Source organism: Cherax quadricarinatus, chromosome 22 (genome assembly GCF_038502225.1).
Source record: "Cherax quadricarinatus isolate ZL_2023a chromosome 22, ASM3850222v1, whole genome shotgun sequence".
NCBI classification, from domain to species: Eukaryota; Metazoa; Arthropoda; class Malacostraca; order Decapoda; family Parastacidae; genus Cherax; species Cherax quadricarinatus.
This window is the reverse complement of record NC_091313.1, coordinates 26883792-26903238: the sequence shown is the minus strand read 5'-3', so window position 1 is coordinate 26903238 and position 19447 is coordinate 26883792. Positions and strand designations below refer to the sequence as shown.

The window sequence follows — 19447 nt, the reverse complement described above, 5'->3', positions numbered from 1 at the left end:
CCCCGTTTCTGTTTCCTGTCTTAAATATGGGGACTACATTAGCTGTCTTCCATTTCTCAGGTAGTTGCCCAGTTTCAAGGGATGTGTTGAAGATTGTGGTTAGAGGCACACACAGCATCTCTGCTCCTTCTCTAAGGACCCATGGGGAGATGTTGTCCGATCCCATCGCCTTTGAGGTGTCAAGGTCACTTAAGAGCTTCTTCACCTCCTCCTCAGTTGTTCGTATGTCATCCAACACTTGTTGGTATATTCCCTCTTGATGTTCCCTTCTGTGCTGTCTTCCCACAGCCCTTCCTGTCTCTACTGTAAAAACTTCCTTAAATCTCCTGTTCAGCTCCTCACATACCTCCTGATCATTTCTTTTGAGTTCTCCACCTTCTGTCCTTAATCTGATCACCTGGTCTTTGACTTTTGTCTTCCTCCTGATGTGGTTATACAACAGTTTCGGGTCAGTCTTGATTCTCGATGCTATGTCATTTTCATACTGTCGCTGGGCCTCCCTCCTTACCTGTGCGTACTCATTCCTGGCTCTGCGACTGATCTCCCTATTTTCGTGTGTTCTCTGCCTTCTGTACTTTTTCCATTCTCTATTGCACTTTGTTTTTGCCTCCTTACACCGTCGGGTAAACCAGGGACTTGTTCTGGTCTTCCCGTTGTTACTGTTGCCCTTGGGAATGAACCTTTCCACTGCCTCCTTGCATTTTGTTGCTACATATTCCATCATTTCATTTACTGGCTTTCCTGCCAGTTCTCTGTCCCACTGGACCTCCTGCAGGAAGTTCTTCAACCCTATGTAGTCCCCTCTTTTATAGTCAGGCTTTTCCCATTCTACTCCTGTTATTCTCTCCACTTGCAGCTCTATGTATTCAAAGCACAGAACCATGTGGTCGCTAGCTCCTAGGGGACTCTCATACTTGATGTCCTCAATGTCTGACCTGCCCAGGGTGAACACAAGGTCCAATCTTGCTGGTTCATCCTCCCCTCTCACTCTGGTAGTGTCCTTAACATGTTGGTGCATGAGGTTTTCCAGCACCACGTCCAACATCCTGGCTCTCCATGTTTCGGGACCCCCATGTGGCTCCATGTGTGTGTGTGTACTCACCTAGTTATACTCACCTAGTTGAGGTTGCAGGGGTCGAGTCCAAGCTCCTGGCCCCGCCTCTTCACTGGTCGCTACTAGGTCACTCTCCCTGAACCATGAGCTTTATCGTACCTCTGCTTAAAGCTATGTATGGATCCTGACTCCACTACATCGCTTCCCAAACTATTCCACTTCCTGACTACTCTGTGGCTGAAGAAATACTTCCTAACATCCCTTTGATTCATCTGTGTCTTCAACTTCCAACTGTGTCCCCTTGTTACTGTGTCCAGTCTCTGGAACATCCTGTCTTTGTCCACCTTGTCAATTCCTCTCAGTATTTTGTAAGTCGTGTGTGTGTGTGTGTGTGTACTCACTCACGTTGTGTGTGTGTGTGTGTGTGTGTGTGTGTGTGTGTGTGTGTGTGTGTGTGTGTGTGTGTGTGTGTGTGTGTGTGTGTGTGTGTGTGTGTGTGTGTCTCAACAATCAATATTTGCACCAATAACTCATTACAGTTGTGACCGGGTGTGGAAGTGTGAATTGCTCATTACACTATAATTTGTTCATGATTGTAGCCATGTATAAACGTAAGTAACCATTCTACGGAATTCATTACCTTTGTAACTTGTGAGCTCATTACCTTTGTACCTAGTTCAGCTATCAAAACTTTGGGGGCCCAGTCCCTGGACCCATTACGTACCTCTGTAATCTGTAAATACCTTTGTAACTTGTCATGATTGTGACCAGACCTACCTGGAGTTTAGTACCTTTGTAAATTGTGAGTTCATTACCTTTGTAAATTGTGAGTTCATTACCTTTGTAAATTGTGAGTTCATTACCTTTGTAAATTGAGAGTTTATTACCTCTGTAACTTGCTCAGCTATCAAAACTTTGGAGTCCAGTCCCTGGACCAATTATGTACCTCTAATCTTTTGACTACCTCCCACAGGATGGGTATGGGGTGCATAATAAACATATTAAACTAACTTTGTAACTTGTTCAGCTATCAAAACTTTGGGGCCCAGTCTCTGGACCCATTATGTACCTCTAATCTTTTGACTACCCCCCACAGGATGGGTATGGGGTGCATAATAAGGATATTAAACGAACTAACCTCCAAGAGGAAGCCTTGCTTCTGCTCCTCCTCTTCCTAGAGGGATCATTGCTTCCCTTATTTTTCTTAAATGCCGTCGTCGTCTCCGTCCGCCGCAACTGCACATCCTCTTCCAAAAATGCCCCCCACCCCATTCCCCACTGCCGCCTCCTCCTCCACCTCCCTTCCCCTGCTTCATCTCCCACCTCCTCCTATATCTTCCTTCCTCTCCTACCTCCCTCCTCTCTCTTCCTCCTCCTCCCTGGTGATCCAACTTTTCCGCCGAAATCCCCCAACTGATTACTCACCCAGCACCCCCCTCCCCTGGTTCTTCGCTGCATTCCCCCTCCCCCGGTTCCTCGATGCAGCCCCCTCCATCGCTCTCTCCTCCCAGAAGGAAGCCCAGCCTCCCTCTCCCTGGACTCCAAGAGCGAGCCTTGCCTGTCCACACAAGATTGCGCTGCGAGTCACGGAAGGAAGGGAGCGTAACCCACCTCACCATTAAGGTCGACATTCCACCCTAACACTACCATTCTCGCCCCAAGCAACAGTTCACTTTTTAACCAGAGAACACCAAGCAGAAAATGGAAGAAAGTTTCCTCTCTGAAAACCCATTACAGATGGTGAACCCAATATATTGCTTTACGATGATAGCGTCGCTCGTTATTAAGCTGGTACTCTATTTGTAACCTGAAGGAATAAGATTTTGTTCGACTTTTTAAGCCGGTGGGTTACCACCCAGGATAACCCAATAAAGTCAGTGCGTCATAGGGGACTCTTATTTCCAATGGCATCCTTTACTCTTCTTCCCCAGGGTGTGATCCACAACAGTCGACTAGCACCCAGGTACCTACTTCCTGCTATGTGAACAGGGGCAGCAGGTGTAAGAAAACATGCCCAACGTTTCACCCATGCTGGGATCGACACGGGTTTGCGTGTGCCAGTTGAGGAAGCTATCATCAGAACCACGAGCACTACCTGGAGGTTAGTCCGGGGATCAACGCCCCCGCGGCCCGGTCCATGACCAGGCCTCCCGATGGATCAGGGCCTGATCAACTAGGCTGTTACTGCTGGCCGCACGCAGTCCAACGTACGAGCCACAGCCCGGCTGATCCGGCACTGACTTTAGGTATCTGTCCAGCTCTCTCTTGAAGGCAGCCAGGGGCTTATTGACAATTCCCCTAATGCTTGATGGGAGCCTGTTGAACAGTTTTGGGCCCCGGACACTTAAGGTGTTTTCCCTTAGTGTACCAATGGCGCCCCTAGGGAGTGATTTGTGTGTGCAGATTTGGGACCATTCCTTCCAAGATTTTCCAAGTGTAGATTATGATATATCTCTCCCTCCTGCGTTCCAACGAGTACAAGTCAAGTGCTTCCAAGCGTTCCCAGTAGTTAAGGAGCTTGACAGAACTTATAAGTGCAGTAAAGGATCTCTGTACACTCTCTAGATCTGCGACTTCACCTGCTTTGAATGGAGATGTTAATGTACAGCAGTATTCCAGCCTAGAGAGAACAAGTGATTTGAAAAGGATCATCATTGGCTTGGCATCTCTCGTTTTGAAAGTTCTCATTATCCATTCTATCATTTTCTTTGCACGTGCGATCGTGGCACTGTTGTGATCCTTGAAAGTGAGATCCTCAGACATTACTACTCCCAGGTCCCTTACATTATTTTTCTGCTCTATTGTATGGCCGGAGTCAGTAGTATACTCTGTTCTAGTTATTATCTCCTCCAGTTTTCCATAACGGAGTAGTTGGAATTTGTCCTCATTGAACATCATATTGTTTACCGTTGCCCACTGGAAAACTTTGTTTATATCTTCTTGGAGGTTAACCGCGTCCTCAGCAGATGACAGCCTCATGCAGATCCTAGTATCATCCGCAAAGGATGATACGGTGCTGTGGTGTATATCTCTGTCTATGTCTGATATGAGGATAAGGAATAAGATGGGGGCGAGTACTGTGCCTTGTGGAACAGAGCTCTTCACTATGGCAGCCTCCGATTTAACTCTGTTGACCACTACTCTTTGTGTTCGATTTGTTAGGAAGTTGAAGATCCATCTCCCCACTTTCCCAGTTATTCCTTTAGCACGTATTTTATGGGCTATTACGCCATGATCGCATTTGTCAAATGCTTTTGCAAAGTCTGTGTATATTACATCTGCATTCTGATTTTCTTCCAGTGCATCCAAGGCCATGTCATAGTGATCCAGTAGTTGTGAGAGGCAGGAGCGACCTGCCCTGAACCCATGTTGGCCTGGATTGTGCAGATTTTGGGAATCCAGGTGATTTGCAATCCTGCTTCTTAGCACTCTTTCAAAGATTTTTATGATGTGGAACGTCAGAGCTATTGGTCTATAGTTCTTAGCTAATGCTTTGCTGCCACCTTCATGGAGTGGGGGCTATATGTTGAATGTTGAAGACAGAGTAAAACAACTGAAGCTAAATCATGTTTATAAAATTGCTCACAAACAGTGTCCAGAATATCTTGCTGTCAATTTTGTCAAGGTTGGGAACCAAAGCAATCATAGTACTAGGGGGAGAGAGCACAACTTTGTAGTACCCACAGTCATTGGCCAGGCTTCAAACACCTTTTATTGTACAGCAATAAAGGAATGGAACAGACTACCCGCGCATGTCAAAGCCAGTCATAGCATGAACCAGTTCAAGGAGAGTGCCAAAAGGTGTCTGATGAATGTAGCTACAGAAAGGGAGGGGAATGATTTTCTATTTTTTAGCTAACATACGTGTAAATTTTACCTTATTCCTAGTAATGACCCTCGTGTAGTAGATAGTCTTTTTAGTATAATAAGATGTTATCTTCATTGTAGAATAATAAGAAAATATTATAACCTTTATATTATAATAATAAGGTAAAAGGACTCCAATGGAAATAAGTCACTCTGTCTGACTTTTTTGGGTTATCCCAGGTTCTCTACACATATGCTGCTATGTATGATAATTCTATGTAACTGTATTTGTGTATACCTGAATAAACTTACTTACTTACTTATATCCGTTGTTTTAAGTGACTGTGGAATTTCACCCATGTCCAAGCTCCTCCTCCATAGTGTACTTAGGGCATGAGAGAGGGGTTTCTTGCAGTTCTTAATGAAAACAGAGTTCCACGAGTCTGGGCCCGGGGCTGAGTGCATAGGCATGTTGTCAATGGCTTTTTCAAAATCTATCGGAGTTAGGGTAATGTCGGAAATCTGGCATACATTTATGGAGTTTTGAGGCTCATTCATGAAGAAATCATTTGGGTCGTCGATCCTCAGACCGATTAGTGGTTCACTAAACACAGTCGTACTGGGATTTCAATATTTCACTCATTTCCTTGTTGTCATCTGTGTAAGTCCCATCCTGTCTGAGTAAGGGCCCGATACTAGATGTGGTATTTGCCTTGTTTTTGGCATATGAAAAGAAATATTTTGAATTTCTTTCAATTTCACTAATAGCTTTAAGCTCCTCCTGCCTCCCCTGGTTCCTGTAAAAGTCATTTAACTTAAGTTCGATAGTTTCCACTTCCCTGGTCAACACCTCCTTTCGTGTATCCGATATTCTATCGCTCCTGAGGAGCTCAGTGACTCTTCGTCGTCTTCTGTAGAGGGAGCGCCTTTCTCTCTCCAGTTTACTCCTGCTCTTCTTCTTTCTTAGGGGAATATGCCTAGAACATGCTTCGGCTGCCAGGAAGTTGATCCTTTCAAGGCACTGGTTTGAATCCATGTCATTTAAGACATCTTCCCAACATGTTTCGTTTAGGACATGGTTTACCTGGTCCCAGTTGATGTTCTTGTTGTTGAAGTTGTATTTTGTGAAGACACCTTCACAGGTACATGCATTCTGCTGATCAGGACACCTATGCATGTACGTCTGGACTTCGATTAGGTTGTGATCGGAATTAGTTGTTTTTGATATTCTTATGTCTCTTATCAGGTCCTCATTATTTGTGAAGATAAGGTCAAGTGTGTTTTCTAGTCTTGTTGGCTCCACTATCTGCTGGCTTAAGGTGTGTTTTTCACAGAGACTTAGTAGCTCATGTGTGTGTGACCTTTCATCTGCGCTACCTCCATGGATTGTTTCAGCTATAACATTATTTGCTACATTCTTCCATTTTGTATGCCTTAGGTTGAAATCACCAAGCAGTAAGATGTTTGGGGATGGAGCTGGAAGGTTTTCCAAACAGTAATCAATTTTCAGTAGCTGTTCCTTGAACTGTTGTGAGGTTGCATCTGGTGGCTTGTATACAACCACAATGACTAGGTTTTGGTTCTCGATCTTTATTGATAGAACTTCAACTACCTCATTTGTGGTGTTCAGCAACTCCGTGCAGATAAGGGACTCTTTAACATACAGGCCAACCCCCCCCCCCTTGTTGCCTGTTTTTTCTGTCGCATCTAAAAAGGTTGTAACCACTTATCCATATTTCACTGTCAAAGTGATCTTTTGTGTGAGTCTCTGTGAAGGCTGCAAACATTGCATTAGACTCCTCTAGAAGTCCACTATAAAAGGTATTTTGTTGTTGGTGGATGGCTTAAGGTCCTGTATATTAGCAAATATGAACGAGGTTGTATTCTGTGTTTGTTGGGGGGATTTTGTTATTGGTATCAGTAGTTGTAATTCTGGAGAGCCATGGGTGGCCACTGGCTGCGCCTCCAGTCCAACAAGGCTCTGAGGTGGACTATTTTTGTTATTTCCTTCCATTTTCTTTTTCCGTTTCCTGCCACTAAAAAATCACCTGGAGTTGGGTTGTCGTAGCTACTATTGTTTGTCTTGTGGGGTCTGTGCCTCCTGGTCCCTTTTAGATGGTATGCAGGGCAGTCGATGTTGTAACACTGGCGTAATAGCGCACAAAATGCGTGCTAAAGGGATAACATTAAAAGTCGGTCGATGGATCTATAATTTCCTCACTAACAGAACACAGAGTAGTCGTCAACAGAGTAAATCCGAGGCAGCTACGGTGAAAAGCTCTGTTCCACAAGGCACAGTACTCGCTCCCATCTTGTTCCTCATCCTCATATCCGACACAGACAAGGATGTCAGCCACAGCACCGTGTCTTCCTTTGCAGATGACACCCGAATCTGCATGACAGTGTCTTCCATTGCAGACACTGCAAGGCTCCAGGCGGACATCAACCGAATCTTTCAGTGGGCTGCAGAAAACAATATGAAGTTCAATGATGAGAAATTTCAATTACTCAGATATGGTAAACATGAGGAAATTAAATCTTCATCAGAGTACAAAACAAATTCTGGCCACAAAACAGAGCGAAACACCAACGTCAAAGACCTGGGAGTGATCATGTCGGAGGATCTCACCTTCAAGGACCATAACATTGTATCAATCGCATCTGCTAGAAAAATGACAGGATGGATAATGAGAACCTTCAAAACTAGGGAGGCCAAGCCCATGATGACACTCTTCAGGTCACTTGTTCTATCTAGGCTGGAATATTGCTGCACACTAACAGCACCTTTCAAGGCAGGTGAAATTGCTGACCTAGAAAATGTACAGAGAACCTTCACGGCGCGCATAACGGAGATAAAACACCTCAATTACTGGGAGCGCTTGAGGTTCCTGAACCTGTATTCCCTGGAACGCAGGCGGGAGAGATACATAATTATATACACCTGGAAAATCCTAGAGGGACTAGTACCGAACTTGCACACGAAAATCACTCGCTACGAAAGCGAAAGACTTGGCAGACGATGCAACATCCTCCCAATGAAAAGCAGGGGTGTCACTAGCACGTTAAGAGACCATACAATAAGTGTCAGGGGCCCGAGACTGTTCAACTGCCTCCCAGCATACATAAGGGGGATTACCAACAGACCCCTGGCAGTCTTCAAACTGGCACTGGACAAGCACCTCAAGTCGGTTCCTGACCAGCCGGGCTGTGGCTCGTACGTTGGTTTGCGTGCAGCCAGCAGCAACAGCCTGATTGATCAGGCTCTGATCCACCAGGAGGCCTGGTCACAGACCGGGCCGCGGGGGCGTTGAACCCCGGAACTCTCTCCAGGTAAACACTGCTTCTGGAGGACCGAGGAGTCGCACATTTTTGGGTGAAAGAGAGTACAGGAAGAAGAACGACACACTCCTTTAGACATGAGGTTGCTACATTTTTTTGGGATGCTCAAAGTTGCATGTCCCATTTTTTTCCCTGTTATTCCATGCTTACAGATGCCCCAAGCATAATATCTGCACAAATTCACCTTTGGTTGAGAATTGTTGGGAGGTGTGTTGTCAATTTCTGCAGGTTCTGGGACTGCACTATAATCCTCAGTATCCAAGCCAGGGCGACCCCGTCCTGGATTCCATCTACTTTCCCCAGTAGAGGAAGAAGGAGGAGACTCCTCTCCAACATCTGTACTGTGGGCCACGGTCTTGTGCAATGATGGTTGTATATTTACGGTTCTAGATGGTTGTATATTTACTGTTTTTCTGGTGGTTTTGGTAGTGTCCCTAGGAGAGTCTGGGCTGGCAGTAAGGCTGGGGGCTGGGTCTGGGTCAGCACTGGGGCTGGGTCAGCACGGGGGCTGGGTTATTATAGGTTAAATTCTACTTAATTTACTAAATAAAATCATTGTGAAAGTTTTAAATTATGCATGAGGCATATATAATAACTACTTACGGAGTAATGACTATTTAAACCTTTATTTACTGACACCGTGGGAAGAAATTGTTATAAAACACGCGCATATAAATAAGAAATAACCGTGGAAAAGACAACAGAAATCCGTTCGTTTATACACATTCAAAGGGCTCCAATACCTATAAAAGTATGTCTTTAGGCAAACATTGTAGAAATTTAAAACGGGTCTAAAATATCAGTAAATTTAGCTTAAATAAAACTTATTAATCATTACTAATCTTAACTACAAGAATATTCAACTCCCGGCTTACAGAATGTATATAGTACTTGCATCTACTGACAAAAAACACGACTGCAATAAGAAAGTTTGGTTAAGTCAGCAAGGAAATACCAGTTCACTCCTCAGCTCTGACCAGTACATCAGGCGAGTTAAACATGTGTATTAAAAAAAATCATTGTAGGAAATAAATGCTAAAATTAAACCTGGAAAGTAATCTCTCAAATCAGACAATCACGTTCAAAATTACCATACATAAAGAAATACAATAATCTGAAGGCCCATAAGATGCACAGTATTGCGGGCAAAACTTTATCTAGTCTTAAACCAATAAACCATTCCCCCTTCAAGATGTGGGGTACCTTAGGAATTGAAATTCCCCCTCCCTTCCTTTCCCTTAGATCAAACCTGATAACTTCCCATAACCCAGGCGCTGTTTGACCCCTACGGGTTTAATACTTCCCTATGAATGACATTATAATGACTCAATTCAATGATTTACATTATAACGATCGACACAGTAATGACGCATAGCGCATTACTAGCATAATTACAAACTACAATGCTTCACACAACTCCTGACTCGTACAATACACTAACTCATACAATGACAGTAAAGTGTCATACAGCACGGCGACTACAAAGTGCACATTATGGTACACAGATGCTACAACAGTGATGATCTGTACACTGGTTGACAGTAGCACTGCACTACAGCAGCGACGCCTCAGTTACTTATGTATCATTACAACAATTCGCATCTTTGTAGCACAGTACCGTGGCTCAGTTTCCGCGTTTCACACACAAACACACGTTACAATGACTTGCACCCGAGTCGCCCACTTTCTTGTTCATCTCATGTTACTATCACTGAAAGTGAAGAACAGAGTAAACGTGCACCAAACAAACTGAAAAGTACTATCTTTCGAGTTTTTCCGTCATAATTATACATGGATATTCTCTTCTAGCAACAGAGCTTAATTAATTGCATTAACTCAGACACACATACCCACCCACCCACCCCCACAGTCAACCCATTCTCACAATCTTACACAATGAATGTTTGGTTTACAGTTAAATTTCGTAAACTGGGAATAACGTTAAAGTAATGTACGTTAATTAAATTACTTTCGTTGTTTTAGTCAATGACTGAAAAGTGTAGCAGCGTAGATCGTTCAGAAATACGGGAACTGGAATGCACTATATAACATCCACTGTATGAGGACAAGGTGCTTCCTGCATTTGATATCGTGAAGACCATTTTAATAAACCTTTACCCGGCTTCGAGAAGCATGTAAAACGTGCTTAGAAGCAGAAAGGAGAAACTGGTCAAGATCGAAGCTTTTATTATCATCATCATCATCAATTCATCATCCTAGGGTAAGAACCAAACCTGCAGGCACCATAAAGAGCCTGAAAGAATGGGAGGAAATCAGATCTGATTCGAGGAAAGGGAGGACCAATTCCTTACACAAAGCGCCCCTCGCCGGCATCAAGGAACCTCCCTATAGGGGTTCTTTTGTACTCTCATTGGGGTAGAGTTACTTGCTCAAGCCAAAGTCTATTTGCATTTTTTGTAATAAATTTGCCACATTTCTCAATTATCACAGTTGCTGCGAGCTGTGTTTTAGTTTGATATTTTTAGCGGCTTCCTCTTCAGTTGCGCTTCCACCTCCTTGTAAAAACATCACCTGAGATTCTGACTTTCACGAAAATGTTAATTTATTACTCATAATTTACCTCCATAGAGAGTTTTTTTTCGTATGATACGTTTCGCCTTAATTTTGTCCATTATGCTATATAGACCAGAACTACATCGCACAAACCGAATGAGGTTTTGCCAAACGATAGAAGGTTAATTATACCTTGATACGAAGATAAGCCATCTATTACCTATATTACAAACACCTATGCACCGTTACAATGACTTCAGGTTTCTGATATCTCCAACCTCCTTCACATGAGGTTTAACTATTTACAATTAGTTCATTGGTACCTCAACCACGGGTGGAAACATTAGTCCCTATTCACCTATCCCTAAAATAGGTATTTGGGTGTTAGTCGACTGGTGTGGGTCGCATCCTGGGGATAAAGTTGACCTAATTTGTTCAAAATACTCTGCATAACAAGGGACTTTCTATATAATAGTACGTCATTGATATCAGCAAGCCTGTATACATTGTACATGTACTTGTAGAAATAATTATTGCTCTGGCCCTATAAATAGACCCTCGCATTATTAAAAGCTAAAGTCCTCCAGGGGTGAGATTCCACTCTGATGTTAGTGAAGGAGCCCTGATCCAAGGAATCAGAGCTACTTTCTCACACCTTACATCCAACTTATCGATGGGTTTAGTGATTCCCAGTGAATTTATTAATACACGCTAATAGCATCTTCTACTTTTTTATTTTTGGACCTCGACTAACTTGGGTTTTCTTAGCCACAAAATCAGGTAACTAGTGTCGAGATGCAACAATATCTTCCTCATCACCAAGAGAAGGGAGAAGAAATTGGAGGTGAATGTATTGAGTGTGTGGGAGCAGCCTAGTGGAACCCGTCTGGTCACCTGTGAGGTTGTGCGGGAGACGGTACATTTGTCACGCACACCATGTTCAATCCACCTCAGTTCATTATTTAGACAAGTCATACAGTATACAGAGGTGATCGTAGTACATACGATATACAGATTTCAAATCCCATAATTACAAGCTGTATGTAGTTATCACAGATAATTGTGCAGAGAAACCGAACGGGTTAAGAGGTATGCAGCTTTTATGTGCATGTGAACAAAGATGCGCATACATTTGCCAAGGCGTGTAATAAGACCCCCAATACTATATATTAAGTGTTTACACAATTACCAGAATGCAAACAAACATTTTCTTTTTCTAATCGCACTGGAGATGACAGGAAAACAGCCTAGCATTATGGACGCTAATCAATCACCTTACATAGCTTATTACGCTTTCGTATTTTGCCAACGTTGCATGTCCCCAGTGGGTTTAGTTTTTTTATAATAATAATAATAATAATAATAATAATAATAATAATAATAATAATAATCTCGTATTTCGAGATTGTAATAACACACTGTGTGGAAGATCGAATGAAAGAACTGCTACGGGATTGCGAAATTTCCTAGCTGCAACTAATATTTTAAGCATCAGGTTAGAAGTTGTCTTAAGAGAAATGAACACGACTCAAACAAAATGTTATGAAAAGAAAGCACCTTACATATACGAAAGCTCACCATTAAAAGACTTTTTAGTCATACTTAAGCAACAACAGTACATGTAAATCATCACTCACCAGCAACAGACAGTGACGGAATACCACCGTCATCATCCTCTGCACCCACGCTATCTGCAATATATCAAGATAATTATAACTATGGATTTCACATAAGTAAACAAATATGAGCGTGTATATTCATGCTCATGTACTCACCTAAACGTGGCTGTAGGGGCAAAGTTTTAGCTCCTAGCCCAGCTTCTCAACTTGCCGCTTGGAGAAGCGGCAAGTTTCCTCGACTAAGTCATTTCACTGTCACACTGAGACAGAAGAAATACTTCTGACATCCCTATGGTCATGTCTAACTTCCAGCTGTGCTCCCGAGTACCTTCTTACTGCTTCTCAAACAGCCTGTCCCTCTCTACACTTAAATTCTTCAGAGTATTTTATGTGTTATATTGTCTCTCGTTTTTCTATCCTCCACTGTCATTAAATTCAATTTTGTTAGTCTTCCCTGGTCGCTTATACTCCCATATCTGGTTAAGCATGTAAAGCTGGAAAAATGGAAAGGTTTGCAACGAAGCCAGTTCTAAAGCGGAGGGGTATGACCTACAAGGAGAGACTAAAGGAGCTAAACCTGACGACAATGGATGACAGAAGAACTAGAGGTGTCATGATAACGACGTACAAAATACTCTAGAGGAACTAACTGGGAGAAACTGAGAGGCGGGTCTACGGTACACGAGATCACAGCTTGAAGTCCTAGACAGAAAAGTGGTTGAGGCAGAATCCATACATAGTTTTAAGAATAGGTAAGACAGGGCTCACGCAGACACGAGTGAAACCTAATATTAGCGGCAGCAGACTCGGGGCCAGGAACTGAGACGACCCTTGCAACCACAATTTGGCGAGCAATTCACCGAATTGCGCGAATTGTTTATTCATAAATAAATATATATATATATATATATATATATATATATATATATATATATATATATATATATATATATATATATATATATATATTATTATTGTTCCCACGGAGCAAGTATTGATCAATAACAACACTGCACTAGCCATGGAGTCGAACCCATTCTGTTTTGGCCTGTATGGTTTAGTGGTCTAAAGCATCATGCGTTTTCTCTCACCATGAGGGGGGCCAAAACAGCATGGGTTCGACTCCTTGGCTAGTGCAGTGTTGTTATATATATATATATATATATATATATATATATATATATATATATATATATATATATATATATATATATATATAACAACACTGCACTAGCCAAGGAGTCGAACCCATGCTGTTTTGGCCCCCCTCATGGTGAGAGAAAACGCATGATGCTTTAGACCACTAAACCATACAGGCCAAAACAGAATGGGTTCGACTCCATGGCTAGTGCAGTGTTGTTATTGATCAATACTTGCTCCGTGGGAACAATAATATATATATATATATATATATATATATATATATATATATATATATATATATATATATATATAAATATATATATATATATATATATATATATATACATATATATATAAATATATATACATATATATATAAATATATATATATATATATATATATATATATATATATATATATATATATATATATATATATATATATATATATAAATATATATATATAAATATATATATTTATATATATATATATATATATATATATATATATATATATATATATATATATATAATTTGTGTGCGTGTATAGTGCCGAATACGTAAAACTGGTCACTTAGCAAGAACTCGTTTAAAAATTAAGTCCTCTCAAAATTTTCTCTTATACGTTTAAAGATACATTTTTTTCATTTATGGTAATATAAAAATTAATAATTTTTTACCAAAAGCACCTTAGAAAACTTACCTAACCTTATTATAACAAGCACAATTTAATTTAGCCTAATCAAAATAAATATATTTTAGATATGTTTACAATAATTAAATAAACATAGTGAAATATATTTTCTTCGTTAGGTCCAGAATGATTTTTGCGAAATTATTGGATACACAAATTTTGCTTATTCGGCAAGAGCGTTGATGTTTAAGCCAAAATCGCAAGTTTTGCCTATTCGGCACGATAAAAAAAAACACGAATCAGAATGGTGTGATAGACATACCTGGAGAAGGAGGTAGACTACGATGAGAAGTACCAAGAGGACGCCCGCCCATCTGGCGATAGAGGCCGCCCTTCGGCGAAGTTGCGCCCGCCTCACGGCCTCCACTAGTGGCTGCGTCACCACCTCCCATTCACTCTTGTTCAACTAACAAGAGTGGAAAAATTTAACATTACCAAATCACATCTCTATAATGGTCCAAGACATGCCATTCTGGGAAAAACCTTTTTAACAATAACCGTCTCCCACCTGGATAAGTTTCTAATGAGAACCTTCAGAACTAGGGACGCCAAGCCCATGATGATTTCTTTCAAATCACTTGTCCTCTCTAGGCTGGAATACTGCTGTATACTAACTTCCCCCTTCAAGGCAGGCGAAACTGCTGGAGTGTACAAAGAAGTTTCACGGTACACAAGTACGATAAGGCACCTAAATTACTGGAAACGGTTGAAGTCCCTTGATTTGTATTCCCTGGAATGCAGGCGATACATTGTTGTGGCCTTTGAAGGTGAGATCTGACATTATCACTCCCAGGTCCTTCACATTACTTTTTTCGCTCTATTGTATGGTTAGAATTTGTTGTACACCCTAATAGTTTTAATTTCCTCAAGTTTTCCATATCTGAGTAGTTGAAATTTCTCTTCATTGAACTTCATATTGTTCTGAGTGGCCCATTTGAAGATTCAGTTGATGTCCACTTGGAGTCTTGAGGTGTCTTCGATGGATATGAGGATGAGGAATAGGATGGCAGTGAGTACTGTGCCTTGTGGAACAGAGCTTTTCACTGTAGCTGCTTCGAACTTTACTCTGTTTACTATTACTCTTTGTGTTCTATTTGTCAGGAAGTTATATTATTATTATTATAATCAAGGGGAAGCGCTAAACCCGGAGGATTATACAGCGCCTGGGGGGATGATGTGGAAGGCATTCAGGCTTAATTCGGGGAACTGGAGCACAGATCCAATTTCCTAAATCAAGAGCCCCTCACCAACATCAAGGAACCTTCCTTGAAGGGTCAGGAAGTTATAGATCCATCTACCAACTTTTCCTGTTATTCCTTTATCACGCATTTTGTGCGGTTACACCGTGGTCACACTTGTCGAAGGCTTTTGCAAAGTCTGTGTATACTATATCTGCATTTTATCCTCTATAGCATCAGGACATTGTCATAGTGGTCCAGTAGCTGGGACAGGCAAGAGCAATCTGCTGTAAATCTGTGTTGCCCTGGATTGTGTAACTGATGAGTATCTAGGTGGTTGGCGATCTTGCTTTTTAGAACCATTTCAAATATTTTTATATTGGATATTAGTGCTATCGGTCTGGAGTTCTTTGCAATTGTTTTACTGCCACCTTTGTAGAGTGGGGCAATGTCTGTTGTTTTTAGTGAGTGTGGGATGACCCCTGTGTCCATGCTCCCTCTCCATATTATTATTATTATTATAATCAAAAAGAAGCGCTAAGCCACAAGGGCTATACAGCGCTGCAGGGTAGGGAAGGAAGCAAGGGAATTGGATGGCAGAAGGGAGGGGGGATGATCAGCAGGTTACAGAAAACAGCGGGGCAGGGGATAGTACGGGGGTAGAGGGTAGCAAGAGATTCAAGTAGAAAGGGCTGAAAGTATCAGAATTTGTGAAGTAAGTCAGTCGTTGTCAAAAAGTCAATGAGAGAGTCCGGATGAAAGGTGGGTCCATCAGCGAGAAGGGAAGGTAAAGAGAGAGCAGCGGGGCGAAGACGACGACAGAGGTAAATTCTGCGTGCTCGTTGATAAAGTGGGCAGTCCAACAGAATGTGGCTGACTGATAATGGAGCTTGGCAATTCTCACAGAGAGGAGCAAGACGCCTCTCCATGAGATATCCATGAGTAAGACGAGTATGGCCAATGCGAAGACGGGAGAGAGTAGTCTCCCAACCTCGACACTGGTGATAAGAAGACGGCCAGTAACCTATACTCGGTTTAATAGACTGAAGTTTGTTGCCGAGTATAGTAGACCAACGTTGTTGCCAACGGGTGTGAAGGTGGGAAGATATTACAGCAAAATAGTCCGTACATGGAATACCTCTATAAGAAACTGGTAGGTCATGTACTGCTGACCGTGCAGCAGTGTCTGCCTGTTCATTGCCCTGTACGTCAACATGACCAGGGACCCAACAAAAAACAATATCTTTATGCTTAGTAAAGATGCGGCGTAGCCAAAGTTGGATACGGAGGACTAAGGGGTGAGGTGTATCAAATTTTTGTATAGCCTGTAAAGCACTAAGGGAGTCTGAGACAACCACAAATGATGACACAGGCATAGATGCAATACGGATAAGTGCTGTAAGGATGGCATATAATTCAGCAGTAAAAATACTAGCTGAAGATAGTAAATGCCCTTGTACGACGCTGTCCGGAAACACTGCTGCGAATCCTACGCCGTCAGAAGACTTAGAGCCATCTGTGTACACAGCAATGGCATGAGAATGAGAGTGAAAGTGGTCAAGAAAAAGAGAGCGGGAAGCGACCGTAGACAGTTGGGCTTTCGAGCAAGGGAGGGAGAAAGAACAGACTCGAACAGCTGGAACTTCCCAGGGGGGTAGGGAAAAGTGAGATGCTACATGTACATAGAAAGGTGGTAGTTGAAGAGAAGACAAGAGCGAATGAAGGCGAAGAGAGAAGGGACGGAGTAAGCAGGGGCGGCGAACAAATAAAGAATGTCTACTAATATCAGTGACCATTCTATAAATGGAAGGATTGCGGAGATCATGAGAGCGTACATAGTAGCGCAGGCAATGGGCATCACGGCGATCGGATAAGGATGGAACGTTCGCTTCTGCATAGAGGCTTTCGACAGGGGAAGAGCGAAAAGCACCAAGGCATAAACGTAATCCTTGGTGATGAATGGGGTTAAGGCTAGAGAGAGTAGCAGGAGATGCCGCTGAATAGATCTGGTCACCATAATCAAGTTTCGATAAAATAAGGGTGGAATGTAGGTGAAGGAGGGTTCGACGATCAGCTCCCCACGAAAGATGAGCAAGGGTTTTAAGAAGGTTCAGCCGGCTGTGACAAGTTGCCTTCAGAGAGGTAATGTGAGGTTTCCAGGATAACCTACGATCAAAGAGGAGGCCCAGAAACTTGACTGTATCACGTTCAGGGATACGGGAGCCATAGAGGTACAAAGGATGATCGGAGATGACAGAGCGTCTAGTGAAAGTGATTTGGTGGGTTTTAGTGCTGGAAAATTTAAACCCATGTGTGGTGGCCCAATTGGAAACACGGTCGACTGCATGCTGGAGAGAAACTGTAAGGAGGTGACAGTCAGCGCCTGCACAGGCAATAGCGAAGTCATCAACATAGAGTGACGACCAAATATTTGATGGAAGACTAGAGGCCAAATCATTAATAGCAAGGAGAAAAAGTGTTGTGCTCAGAACACATCCCTGGGGGACACCTTCAGCTTGGATAAAGTCCGGGGAGAGCACATTATTAACCCGAACACGGAAATGCCTGTCAGTTAAAAAGTTCTTAAGGAAGGATGGTAGATTGCCTCGAAGGCCTAAGGAGTGGGCTTGGGCTAAAATATTATACCTCCAAGTTGTGTCATATGCCTTCTCAAGGTCAAAAAATATGGCAATAACTGAGTGGTTATTCGCAAAGGCATTACGAACATACGTATCCAAGCGCAGTAAGGGGTCTATGGTAGAACGTCCCTTACGAAAGCCATATTGACGAGTGGAGAGACTGTTGTGTGTCTCTAAATACCACACTAAACGTCTATTTACTAGACGTTCCATTACTTTGCAAACTGCACTGGTAAGAGCAATGGGACGATAGTGGGAGGTTTCATGTCCCGTAGTGCCTGGTTTGCGGAAAGGGAGAACAATGGCGGATTTCCACAGCTGTGGAAGAACTCCTTGTGACCAAATAAGATTGTAAAGGCGTAATAGGACTGCAAGGGCTGACTGATGTAAATGTTGTAGCAGACGAATATGAATGTCGTCGGGCCCAGCTGCCGATGATCGACAAGCTGAGAGTGTTGCCTCCAGTTCTTGAAGTGTAAAAGGCACATTATACTGTTCTTCTCTGAGAGAAGAAAAGTCCAAGGGTGCTAACTCTCTGGCAGACTTTGAGGAAAGAAATGAGGGGCATAGATGGAGTCCCTGAGAAATACGGACCAGATGATTGCCAATTTCATTGGCAACATCTAGTGGGTTTGCTATATCAACACCGGCAACCCGCAGAACAGGAGCCGGGTCAGGAGAATATTTACCACTCAGTTTTCGTACTTTTTTCCAGACTGCACTCATAGAGGAAGCAGAGGTGATGGTGGAGACATAATCTCGCCAGCAAGTGCGTTTAGCGTCACGGATGACACGGCGAGCGATCGCACGCTTCTGTTTAAAATCAAGGAGTCTCTCTGTGGTTCTATTGTACCGGTACCTGCCCCATGCAGCGCGTTTCAAACGTACTGCACGAGCACAAGCAGGAGACCACCAAGGCACGCATTTCTGAGAATGCCTGCCCGAAGTTTGGGGTATAGAATGAGAAGCTGCGGTGAAAACGGAGGACGAGAAGAGGTGTAAAAGCTCATCGATGGAGGACGAAGAAGGAACCTCTTTAAAAACAGTCAGGTGTGAGTAATGGTTCCAATTTGCCCGATTAAATTGCCAGCGTGGGGTGCGAAGAGGTGGCGAATATGAAGGGGAAGTAAGAATGATTGGGAAATGATCACTGTCATGTAAGTCCGGGAGAACAGACCAAGTGAAGTCTAATGCGGCGGAGGAAGAGCAAACTGAGAGATCGATGCAAGAGAGAGTATGAGTCCGAGGATCAAAATGGGTGTGAGTACCTGTATTTAAAACATGGAGGGGGTGGGTGGCAAGAAAAGCCTCTAACTGAATTCCACGGGAATCACAGTGAGACCCCCCCCAGAGGAAATGGTGGGCATTAAAATCACCAAGTAACAGAATCGGTGGCGGTAATGACGAAACAAGGAAGGCAAAATCTGGAATAGATAATGCCCGAGAAGGAGAGAGATATA

At 42.7% G+C, this 19447-nt stretch overlaps 1 protein-coding gene across 1 annotated transcript in view; it reads right to left on the bottom strand.

Moving 5' to 3' along the window:
• Positions 1-19447, bottom strand: part of LOC128689707 (uncharacterized) — a 78446-nt gene that overhangs the window by 46202 nt on the left and 12797 nt on the right. Inside the window, exons 2-3 of the mRNA XM_070087608.1 lie at positions 14433-14576; positions 12352-12405 (exon numbers count right to left, since the gene is read on the bottom strand). Coding sequence (XP_069943709.1) covers positions 12352-12405; positions 14433-14576 — 198 coding nt within the window. The remainder of the gene's footprint in view (positions 1-12351; positions 12406-14432; positions 14577-19447) is intronic.